The 12,895-nt window shown below is 44.9% G+C and overlaps 1 protein-coding gene across 12 annotated transcripts in view; it reads right to left on the reverse strand.

The window, feature by feature from the left end:
* Nucleotides 1-12,895, reverse strand: part of LOC111250466 (cell adhesion molecule Dscam1-like) — a 306,297-nt gene that overhangs the window by 94,439 nt on the left and 198,963 nt on the right. For all 12 annotated transcript variants that reach the window (XM_086988683.1, XM_086988682.1, XM_086988680.1 and 9 more), the window contains 3 exons: nt 8,136-8,405; nt 5,658-5,905; nt 4,825-4,984 (listed from right to left, as the gene is read on the reverse strand). In XM_086988683.1, the coding sequence (XP_086844809.1) occupies nt 4,825-4,984; nt 5,658-5,905; nt 8,136-8,405 (678 nt within the window). The remainder of the gene's footprint in view (nt 1-4,824; nt 4,985-5,657; nt 5,906-8,135; nt 8,406-12,895) is intronic.

A 12,895-nucleotide genomic window follows, 5' to 3' on the forward strand; every position in this document is an offset into this window, starting at 1 on the left:
CATAGCAGTCTTCATCACAACGACAGCACGCCTTCACAGAAAGGCGTTCGTGGAAGCGGTCTCACGGTTCCAGCGTTTTTGATAGCGATTCTAGGTCCATGCATCCGTGCATTGGCACCCAAGACCGCGCTTCATTCCCCGACTCTGCTCAACAATGCTGCGTGAAATGACTCATAAAAAGACAGCCGTCATCAGCGTCTAACGCAAAACAGCCTTGGTTGGCGCACACATCCCTCTCGTTTGGAACAAGCGAGCACTGGATGCGTTTCTAATTTTTTTTGTTGCCATTGCTACAGCCCAGCTGGTTCTGCTGCTGCTACTAATGTTGCCGTTGGTGGCGAGTACGCGCGCGAAAACAGTCGTTTGCACACAGTTTCAAAGAGAAAAGTGAGATTCGCAATACGTGAAGAAGAACTTTGTCCCTTTCTCGAGAGCTTTAAAGAAGTTTGTAAACAAAGCACACTTGGTGCAGTGTGCTAGAAGCACGCAAATAGCGCCATCATCAGGTTCTCGAGTGTCTCTCGTTGTATATCATCACAGTGGCGTAGTGCTCCACGGCATAGAATACAGACACACACTAACACACGGACAAACAGAGGGCACAGCCAGCGACGCGGACACGAAGACAACTTGGAAAGTGGAGTAGCAGTAAAGATGCCAGGGGTGTCAGTTGCCGGCTGCCTCCAGCGCGAGTACCAAAACGCTTCTAAACCCCCATGCTTTTTTCCTTCTCCTCCCACTGGCTTTTCCACAAATGGAGAAAGAGTCCTTTTGAGAATTCATAACCGTTTTGAGCGGCGCATTTCTTGCTGCCACTTATCGGGGTTTCCTCTCGCCGCTTGGTTTTGCTAGCCTACCGCCCTCTCTGGTCTCATCCTACTTCTGAACGGCCGGTAGTTTGATGGCAGCCGGAGTGTCTTTTCGCTCTCTTTGCTAGTGCTGTGGGTGCGTAACCGCATCGTTCATGTGGGCTCATGGGTGCGGCGTTGTGTGGTTATGAGATAACGCTTTGCATAAACCTCTTCCCATTTCTGCTCTAGCCGTTTACTTGGGTTAGTCGCCTTTTTTGGATAGTGGCTGTTTCAAATCTCAACCAGGAATGGTGTCGAAACAGAGCCGAGCGTCTACCAACGAGCCGGCAATCTAAGGCACAGAGACGCGCCGACTCTAGCCAAACGGCATATGTATATATACGCTGTCTTATTCGGGACTAGAACAAAACAGGAGAGGATCGCTTTACTAGCGCTTCTGGATCGCTTTACGAGTAGTATTCCACCAGTTATACTTCAGTGGTCTCTGACCTAGCCTTTTGCTGGTATGCGACCGCGGCAATAGTGGAAGCTATTCTGCTTCAAATGAAGACCGAGTCCGCAGGCACGTCCCCTTTTCTCTGTTTCCTTTGTACGGGCATACAGGAGCAGGCTGAGCAAAACTTTGTTATTTTAGTTGGGTCCTCTTGCCCCTTTTAGTCACGCCCTTCCGTTCCAGCCCTTAGCTTTTCTCTTCTGTTGTTCGCTAAAATCAGACAACATAGCAAAGTTAGCCAGCTGAACTAACCTACCTTTGAACTACCCAGAAGCCATCTTAGTATGGTCCCTTCCTTTAGAACAGCCAGGAACATGCACCTTGAAAACTTTGCTTTGAGTAACATGGTATTAGTGAGCCGACAAGACAGCTTTCTTAATGCATCGCTCCATTCATGGGTAAACAAGGATACGAAAAGCGAAAAAAAGGAAAAGAGAATTTGTCACTTTCCGCCTATATATGATGATACGCAGCAAACGTGGAGGATCAGTTGTTATTAACTCATTCGGCTTGCAGAAACCGGGAAATTTGCCAATAGCAAAAAGAAAGTAGAACCTGGAAACATTAAGTAGCTGCACACAGACGGTCCTTCCATTTCAGACCTCTTCAATTGGAGCTGCATGAAGAGTTGGAAAGGGCATAGTGGTTGAAGCGAAAGCAACCTTCATATATCTATGCCTCAGTTAGCGTTCGATTCCCTCAGCTTTCGGCTTCCCCCCTCTCGCATAGTTATTTCCTGCTCAAAACCGATAGGTTCTTTGACTGTCTTCTTTTACGTCGCTACGAACGGAGTGCCCAGAGGACAGTCACCTGTCCCGGGTTACCGCACACAATTAACGAAAATGTCTCTTTACTTCCTGTTCTAATTTTAGATATATCAGCGAGGCGGATGGTGTGTCTACTCTCAGGCAGCGCCAGTCCCGGCATCGAAATCAAGCGATTCTTACCGTATCCTCCCTATTGTCAAACGGCGGCGATATTGTAGCTATGCGATATTTCGTCTTCTCTTGGTAGAACTGCACCTTTGTGTCTAAATGGAAGGGTGTGTATCCCTGCATGCGCGAGGCCGTCGGTGTGCATTTGTGAATGTCTATATGTGGGGGCTAGTGTTTGTGTGTCTGTGAAAGCGCATGAGGTCGGAATTCCTTGAGACGCTCCCTTGACCAGTGGAGCTGGCTGCAACAAGGAAATACAGTCAATCAAACTGTATATGAATGATTAGAACTCAGCGCGCCTTTACGAATAACTTCGTACACTTCTTTAATGCCTGGCCACTTGCGACTCTTGCTTGCTGGGGCAATGACTGTCTCCCCATTAATCGGCCAACATCTAAGTGCTTACATCCTTCGATGTTCTTTTCCCATTTTGATTCGACCGATAGGTCGAAAAACTAAGCAGAAGAAAGGCTTTAAAAAAGGTAGTGGTTGACTAGGAAGGAAAAACGTCAGGTGGTGTGTCGATATCTGGCGGATGACTTTCTGGAGATATTCCGGTATTTCGAGAAGGGGTAAGGGAGGAAGAGCAAACTGAGCTATCACCTAGCTCTGTGTTTCTTGTATTCAACATAGATTGCCGAACAACCACCCACCGTTAACGTAAAAGTTTGAGCTGCAACTTGAGACCTAGAACCAAGACGCGACTTTCATGACGAAGCTATCCATACCCCATCGAAAAGGTGCACCGCCTGTTCTTGTCACCGAATCAGCTAATGATTTGGTTATTTCATTGCCGAACATCTCGTTTTTAAAACCTAGCATTTATATGCCGTCCTTCCTAACATGTCTATCTTCTTCCCTTTCTTACTTCATTCACTTCTAAGTATACCAAAAACTGGCACAATTATATATGACTTAACTATAATTAATGGTGCTACTTAGTCATACACGACAGGTACCCAAGCACCGGTGAAGTCAATTTTTTCTTTCAACACGTGCTTTCACAGAGAAAACAACGCCTTACTGTAGTATATATCTTACCCTATCTGCTCGAGCGCCCAAATGTGAGCAGACAGCACGATCTGTTAAGACCGATCTATCAACGGTAAGCCGTATCGAATACGAGTAATATATCATATTTGTAGGTATAGACATATAGACACCAACATAAACCACATCTACATATACATAAAGAGAAATGCACGCACTTAGAGGAGATCGGCGCAAAGAAGACAAGTCCTTTACGATGAATTGATGATTACCTCAGTTCAATTCCTTCTCCCTTCATGGTTTTCCAGTCTCCTCATTCGGGAACGCACTTGTCCAGAAGCTCCGTCTCTTTAAGGGCGGTTGGAGTGCCAGCGCCTTCTTTATTTCGCCGCCTCAACCAGCACTGTCTTGCAAATAAGCTTGCAGCAACCTCGCTACGTAACTGAACACCATTAATAGCTGGACATCAACCGGTAACACGAGCGTCATCACTGTGGCACACTCACTGCTAGCCGTTCCATAAGTGCACGCAGACTCCTCGCTCTTCACTACTAGCTACTAACACGCGCATTACAGCAGTATTTACACATAGACGCACGTACATACAGATACAAATTCTATACTTATTCTCAGCAAAAGAGAAGAAGCTCGTAGGCCGAACGACCTACGGACCCGGACTTCAACCGGAGAGTAACTGCACTTCAATACGTATCCGTACGTCGTTACTGTCAGTGGTTCTAATAGTACCGGCACACAGAAGAAAACAGCAGGGCCGTGCGCTGCGCCCTGTTGCCTCATTGGCGGCAATAAAAGGTGCTTACATGGTGTTGGCAGCAAAGGTAGGGGCAGTTGAGCTGCTGTATGCAGAGATCATACAAATTAATTGCGAGCTAAAGTAATCATATATGGCCCGGGAACGGCTCTAATCACTCTTTGGCAAGGGGAGCTTTCTGTGGCTTGCATCGTTTGCTTGGTTACCTTTATGGAAGTTGTTAGCCTGAAGCATACCCTACGCCAAGGTAAGCGGTTAGTCGATTATTTGAAGATTGCTTTATATATGTAGGCTATACAAGACACGGGGTTCTGGAGGCACTCGTCTCATACGCCCACTGGTAAATACAAGTGAATTCCATTAGGGGCTATGATTGCAGGTACAAAGATGTATTGTATTGGAAGACATATGTTGATGCGTATGTATATAACTGGTATATTTGTCGATAAGATAAAGATAAGCCACACAAATGGATCGGTGTTATGATTATTGTCACCATTATTAGATAGGTTCCCGCATATTGTTTAGTATCGGTCCTCGGTTGAAATAGCGTTCGTTCGTCGTCTAAATTGAGATGACTCTCTCAGTGTCGGCAGTGAATGGATGAAATTTTTTGGTATGTATATGTGTATACCCATGGAGTTAACAGGTGCACCATTTAGGCAACATCCTTAAGATCGGATGGTAGTCTGATTCAGCACAGTACCTAATAAGAAGACCTAGTTATAAAATGTGTATATAATAAACCTCGGTATAAGAGTCGCTACGACCCAGATATATCTCTAGCCTCAAATTTTCTTTCAAAACCAAGCAAGAAATCACCTTTTTTAATGAACATCGAGGCAACGTCGCCTGCTGCCGGGCACTTGATGTTAAGTTCCTTGCCAGCAACTACTGTGATGTCCTTCATCGGTCTAATGTACGGGTCACCCTCAACATTGATACGCTGAGTGTGCATCGCTGTACCTACATCGTTCGTTGCCTGGTATCGAAGAGGAAAACGGTCAAATCATTAAATGTTATTTATGCCAAATGCTTATATAGATATGTTTTGTATGTTAAAGAGACCTTAAGCACAAGATTTGTTTGTTCTAGGTACATAGGATGAGTGGAAGAAAGAAGAAAGTTCTGAATGGGCGTTTGGAAATTTGTTCCAATGATAGCGTTGTCAATATAGGAATTAAGCACATATATTCTTGAAAGACGCCTTGAAGAAATGCAGAATCAGAAAAACACGGTTCATGTGTCCTGTTTACGTGAAGATATTTCTGTTCTTTACTGCTTCGAACATATAGCCAATGAAACTGCCCTACTATTGTATTCTATTAATAAAACACTTCAACAGAGAGTGTACGGTAGCATAGCAAAAGACCCTTGCATACACATATGAATTTCTCACACATATTTGAGCTAAAGTTGGAATACTGCTTTAAACTAATCTAATTTATAATGAAAGGATTACAGATTATCTGTTTTTTATACTCTAGCTTAACACTAGTTAATCGCTGGTACTCTAGCTCAAATCAGTCTAATAGATATCTCAAAACAAAATCATCTGAGAAGCTGGCAGTTATATAGTTTGCTTGAAGCTCTTATAGTATTCAGTGTTCGGTTGGTACGCCCGAGTGCAGAAATACTTTTTAAGTAATACTTACCATGCAAGTGTAGTCTCCGCCGTATTCAACTTTCATTGATGTTACGTTGACAAAGCTGACAACAAGCGCTCCGTCGGGCTGGACAAAATCACCCTGGTTAATGTCTCTGGTTTCCGGCAAAGGGCTGCCATCGAGCAGCCATGAAAGCTGTGGAAGTGGAGAGCCTGTAGCCTGGCACTTAAGCGAAATTTCACTGCGTGGTTTGAATTTGCCTCCAATAAACTTTTCCCGAATAGTAGGGTGAATCTCTGTAAGAGCACGGATTATAGAAATTAATAGTTACCTTTAACATTGATTATTCCGAAAGCTTTATTAACACCTGAGATTTTCGAGGATTCTTCAAATGTTGAGAAGTAATGCAGTAGAACAGCCAAGTCAACGGGAGACACAACAGCAATGATACAAGCGATTTTACATATACTAATATAAAAGCACCGGCTTTCAGCATTTTTGAAAAACTTTTTCGGTATATTCTACAGCTAGTCTAATTATTCAGGATCACAGCTGGATTTAGTTTTCATTTGCAGTGCAACTCGTTAACTTATGAACACTGAAATGTGTTAGATAAATTCATTATACATCGTACCGGTGCGCAGTAATAATCTCAAGTGTATGTTTTTGTTAAGACAAGACGATTTCCACAACATATCTAACTAGCTAGCCCAACTCTCTATCATACGGAGAGATATGAAGAGCCATTAGCATGCAACCATTACTCATATACGCATTGGGTGACCTCTGCATGTGGTACGTTTCTGCTTCCCTCTTATGCTACGATAGAGACTATGGGGCTGGCGACATCAAGGAGGCGCAAGCACCGCGATGGAGGGTTCATCGAGCCTGCCAAGCAGACTTCAAGAAGGTTCTTGGTCCTGTGAGGACGAGTGCCAAAGGACCGCGGCTACACGATGGGTGAATTGAATGAAACACACTCAGGCAGGCCAGCGTTATTAGGCGAGTGATTTCTGACCTTCATTAACTCGCTAAATTATCGCTATCTATTTGCACTGAGCGCCTGTAGTAGTTATCAGGACATCTTCAGGCTTCGTTGGGGGCGGGGGGGTCTACTCTCCATCCTCCTCTATCATCTCCCTGTCGATGTCCTAGACCAGAGCCGAGACAGGAGCTTAGAAATAAAGTAGATGTCTCATTCGAACGTTCTTTCGCTCATCCAATTAGTTTTGGTACGTAACCTCGCACACAGCAGTAGCTGCAGATCCATACGGAACGGGACGATAAAAAGTGGGTGTGTAAGGGCGATATCGTGTACAAACAAGAGGCAGTCTTCGGATCGGCTATGGTTCATACCTTTCAGGTGGTACATAGTGTACTACAGACTACTGGGATGAGTGACCGAGGACCTTCTGACGTAGTACGAAGAAAGACGAACACCAGCAGACAAGGGATCCTATGCTTGTTGTGCGTAGACGGCACACTTTGAAGGGGACATGGGGAGCCGTCATAGTGTAGCGGGTTTTAAATCAGGCACTTTCAGTTAGTTGCTAGTTTCGCTATCGTAGTGTCCGAGAGAAAGGAGCCGTGATAACGTAACGGTCACCAGCAATGGCCGAGCACCCAGGCCACAGAATTTTAAGCAAGTTCTAACGTTGCGGAAATCGTTGCTAGCATAGCCGATTCTTGACCGAAACCAGCAATCACTATTGCGCTCTAATGGGATTATAGATAGCTTTCTTTTTAGACCTAAATCCCCGGCGCAATAGGTCTCCCTTCGGTGTTCCTGATCTTTTTCTAGTAGAAAAGAAGACCCGAACAAGGACGAAAGTGTTTTCTGCCCTTGACTTTTTTGCTTAATAAAAATAGGTCTTATAAGGATATAATATTGCTTTTAAGCCACGAATATAACGTATCACATACGGATAAGCATAATACAATAGTATCTCAATTTAGTATTCATAGATGAAATAGTGCGAGCGTTTTGTGTAGTGTGTCTGTTTAGCAAATGTATCTGAGTATTTTGTCAGCAACATGGTTTAACGCGGCTAACTTGACTGTCCTAGAGAACAGGAAATATATTTATATTCAGTTTGTTTAGTACCAACAATAGGAAAATATAAGGGATTAAATTCATAACATTTGACGAATTTAAATTGCTTAAGTACTGTCTATACGATACGCTTTGACTTTAGCAATCCAAAGGACCTTAAAAAACATCGAATGTATTTATTTACGAAGTTTAAAATACCCTTAAAATAACCCTAGCAATCGTAACCCAAGCATAAAATTAGAGAAATAATACCTTTAGATATGATTTGTGTTGACACAACTCATACGCCTCTAAACAATATTCCCGGATGTAAACGTTTGCAAAAGTCGCAGATAGGTTTCAGTCTAGCAACATTTTCACCCAAGAACCACTAAGTGTCAGAGTTAAGAGAAAAAAATTTCGGTGACAAATGAAATTAAAAAACGTATAATGTATAGTTCCATTCGTAAATCGAACTTTCAAACTATACGAACCTTCAATACGGAGATAGGCATGGCCCTGCGCCGAATCTTGTTCGTTATTCACGAAGCACTGATACATGCCAGTGTCAGCCCGTCGAAACGAGCTGATATGTAGTACCAGCCTGCCCAATAAGCGGACCCGATGATCGTTCTGCAGTGGCTTGTTATCTTTTAACCAACGTACTTCGCGAACGGGTCCTCCACGGTATGTACAGTTCACAGTCACGTCGTCGCCCGATCGGACCGTTAGACGACGTGGAAGAATTTCAGCTTTTAACGCCGCTGCAATTTGTACAAATGAAAAGAAGTGAAAGGGAAGAACATGCCAAAACCATACAAACATACAAGTGTACTACGAGCAGTTTAGAAGGAAAAGGGTATTGTAAAATGTGCAATCTATCTATCCTAATCTCTCTGTTTATCTATCCTAATCTATCTATACATCTGTCCATGTATAAATGCATAAATATGCAATTATTAATGCGTTCCAAGTCGTGTTTTTTGACTCCTGTTGAATGTCTATGCACAATCAGTGTAAGTAATAAACAATAAGCTAAAATATTACGTGTTTTTATTTTCCGCTTGTGCTACTTTTTGCTATCTACCAACGTTTTGTCATATGTCTGTGAGTTTGCCTGTTTGCAGGTTCATCCAAATTGGCTTAATAAAAAGACAGAGGCGGACCGTGGAAGGAATTGTCCCGCCTTCGGTATTTTCGTGTGTCGTTGGAATAACTCCACCGTTACTTGTCGTTATTGCAGCTTCTACTGGATGACATGCTCATTGTAAAAATCACAGCTATACATCTTTTCCGGGTCATCAGTTTAAGCAACGGCAATCCCGTTTTTCTCTTCCGGTTGGATCTGCCTCTCCTATTCTGGTTTCGGCTCCCCTGTATCTACTCGTATTTGTGTAGCCAGAGGGAAATGATACTCTTATTCTTACAATTTTGGCTTCTACATGCATCCTTTTCCATCGTTTTACTTTTATTTCAAGCGTTTTTCTGCCTCTTTTCTTTCGTCTATTATCTAAAGGCAGAGCACCATGCATTACAGCTGTTGCGGCTCCACGGCGGGCCGCGTCAGAGCGATTTTCCAGTAAAGGAACATGAAAATCCCAGTCAACGTTTTGGTTGAAAGGAGTCGCCTTAATGGCAGTCCGTCACACTGCCACAAATCAGACTACCAATCTTTACGGATTAACCTCACAGGATTCTCTTTCCAAACCACAGTCTACCCCTTTTCAGTTCTCGTGCTCCAACTATATATAGAGATGTTACCATCTGCAGATCGACAGGTGCCCGGTGTGCCATCTACAAAACCGAGCGCAAATGCCGGCCTGCCTACTATAGACTGCGCAGAGGCGCGCGCACTGCTGGGCGTAGGTCAACTCTTTATCTAGCATTTCTCGGCAACAAGCTCCTTCACCCTTGTTGTTTTAGCGTTAGCTAGCGGAGCGCAGCTCCGGAGATCGACTAACCTCCGAACGGCTAGCGGTGAGGAGCAACTATTTCATGATTCCTTTTAGATTTACTAACTCATCCAAATTCCCAGCACCACCGCGTTTACGTTTCGAGCATTGCCCCTGTTCTTTATTTCAGCATCTCGTTTCTCGTTATCCCCTCTGCTGAAGCTCTGTTTGTTCACGTAGTAAGAAGGCACTTACAGCCTGATTAAAATGAGCTGAAACGGACGGTAGCAGCTGTAATAGCAGAAGCAGAGTAGCCGGCAATGGCAGCTGCTTCACCGTCACTTTCTCCTTAACTTTTGTACGTACCCAGGTAGCAGTTTCCGTAGCCGCCGAGCGTCGACCTTCTAGGCTGCAACCACGCGGCTATAAATCTCGCTACTCGCTGGCTGCTGTCTCCTTACCACGACTCGGTACTGGCAACTGCTGCAGCTTGCGCAGATTTTACTACTGCTACTGCCAGCCTCAGTATTGCTAAAGGGCTCTCTCTAGCTGTGGCCACATTCCTGCACAACTTCTTGTGCCACCCGTTTGCACGCGTACCACGGCTGGCTGGATATAGGCAACGCAAACTACTGGATCTGAAATTACCTCAATTGCCGCTATGGCTAGGATGGCTCGCAGCTTGACTGGTTGGCTGACGCCACAACTCAGTAGGATTTCGTAGGCTCGAAATTCGTAGGCTACAGTCGCCTACTACGGTCGATAGGGATCGGTACAGAGGCTTTGCTTGCGTTGGCCGTGGTAGTGGAAAGAGCTGCCTAGCGATGCAGCTAACAGGTACCTAGTTCTGGAAACCTGGGAACAATACTTCTACGAACAGCACATAATAGTAGAAGCTTGGAGATGATCTAATCTTGAGCCAAACCCGAGAGAAGCAAAAAACGACCCAAATATAAGACAAAAGAAGCCACCGAAAAGGAACAGAAGTTTCTGAACGCAGCCGTGAAACAGTGAGGTAGACTGCAGAGAAACGTGGGAGGCACAGAATCCCGTCAGCCATTGTAGAAACGAGAAATGGCAGTTTCACAACTACGCCACATTAACTGGGACACACATCCGTGGGGTATATAAACGTATGTAGAACATCAGGTTGAATTTTAGATAAGTTCTGCGGGAAGCAGCAGAAAAGACAGACGCAGAGTGGTCCTATTCCTGTAGCTCGCCACTTAGCCGTGTAGCAATAGCGTTAATAGTGGCAGAGCTTCAGGCGACACTAAGAAGAACTTTGTATGTATAATCTGAATGAGTAAATTAATTTAGCCGGTTATGTGTGATATGCAGACGCGAGATCAGCGCTCTAGCCACAGTTCTTGTGTGTCGGTGAAAGGCAAATGGACAGGAGCTAGTTTTGGTCCGAACGGACCAGGGTCCTGCGAGGAAATCGCTGAGCACTAGTTCCTCCGACGTCGTTCTTATATGGTTTCAGTCATTTCTTTTCCTTCTGTTTGTCCGAAATGTATATCTCTGGCATTGGAGTGCCGTCTTGAGATCTGGTTAGCTTTTGCCTGTTCAGCTATCTTCTCTATGCGCTATGCTTAAAACGTTCTCTCCTTAAAGGGGGAAAGAGCGAACCCATAAGTAGGCAGCTAAATGAACATGGAAGAAGGATATAACTACTACTACCGCTATTATGACTACGACCTGTTCCGGTTTTATCCAACGTACGGAGGCAAGAAGTCAGACGCAAGCAGGGCATAAAGCGCTGTAACCGAACGTCCTTTAGGGTTTCAGCCTTTTTTAGTTGAACTCCGTAGCGGAGGCTTGCCCCTTAACCAGTCCGTTGGCTGACCTATACGTCTTGTTGGCAATACTGCCAAAACCCACTGGCACACTTCGTTGGCCAAAGTGCAAACGCAACGGATGTAGTCAGTGATGGCTTCTACTGCTATTGGTGAAGTGAATCGTGTACCAAATGGTAGGCGCCTTTAAGCGAGCTTTTCTAGTTTCTCGGCTACCACTACCGGCAAGGGATTCTTTCCATAGCACCTACCAAGAATATTGAAGTACGCAAGCGGACCAACTGTGGAGAGACTAGTTGATGAGAAAGTGTGCTAGCGTGGAAGAGGGACTGAATTAGATTCGCTCTTTGCCTAAATACCATCCAAAGATTTATCCAACCAAGCAAACTAAGCAAACTAACGAGCGAGCTAACATTTTTTTGAACAAGTTGCCCCGACGCTTTACGTGTGGCTCCGTCCGTTGCTCACTTCATCAGAGTGTGTCGGTCTCTATGAGCCCGGTCGGATCGAGCTTGTTTTGCTGGGAAGCACTCGCTTGTCGCCATGAAGGTATAAAAAAGAGAAAACTGGAGCTTGTTTGAAAAAGCTGCTGCTACCGGGCGGGTTTGGAATTGGTATTGGCTCGTCCCACGTCGCCTATGGAGAACGAGAGAAAAAAGATCGGAAGAAGCAGCAATCAAACCTTCGGTGAAGAAACGCGACGAAGTGGCCTAACGCAAGAGAGCAGAGTCAGTGAAGAGCAAAGAGCGGGTTTTAAATCACTCTAGTCAAGTATGGCCAGCTCTGTACTCAACGGAGAGGCCCACCTTTAAGTCTAACGAAACCGTAGAAGGCAGGAAATCTAGCTCTAAACGGCAATTTTGAGGGGCTGAGTGAGTGGAGGATTTCTTTTTATAGCGAGAGTTGATCTTCGCGTGTACACATATTAGCTGCTAAATTTTTGGCAGCAAGTCAACGACAGGTAGTCAACCAAAAAACTCAATACACGCTAGAAAAGCCGGTTTAAGCGACAAAGTGTGTAGCCGCTAACTGACTCTTCAGGGGCCAGTTTAATGGGCGGCGTATGGGTAAAGCACCAAAATGTACACGAACACGTTCCTATTTACTAGCATTATCAAAAGAGTCAGCAAATGCATGCAGCTGAAGCATACAGCCGCACAGAGCCATAAAGACCGATCGATGAGTGCCCCCCCCCCCCCCCTTTTATGGACTACCTAAGGGGACGTTACGAAGGCTTGTTCAAATGGGCAGCGGAGGTCTGCATTGATTTACACTCTCGAATTTCCTCTGAATTCAGTTCCGTGAGCTTTTTTTTCGGATTCGTTTTCACTACCCCTCCCTCTCTTTCTCTTGTAATCTCAAACAGGGGCCCCATTCTGGACCTGCAACTAGCCTAGCTGCCCGTAGTCCATCCATCGGCCAAGTTGAAAATTAAATTGGGTTAGACGACGACAGAGGGCCATAAAGGCTCGCGAAGCCTCCTGCGTGACTGCTAAGAACCGTTCTCTTACACACGATCTTGGGCAAGTCGAGCGATCCGGATAGAGTCGTAGCTAAGCGTCC

Source organism: Varroa destructor, unplaced genomic scaffold (assembly GCF_002443255.2).
Source record: "Varroa destructor unplaced genomic scaffold, Vdes_3.0 BEIS01000004.1, whole genome shotgun sequence".
In the NCBI taxonomy this organism is placed as follows: domain Eukaryota; kingdom Metazoa; phylum Arthropoda; class Arachnida; order Mesostigmata; family Varroidae; genus Varroa; species Varroa destructor.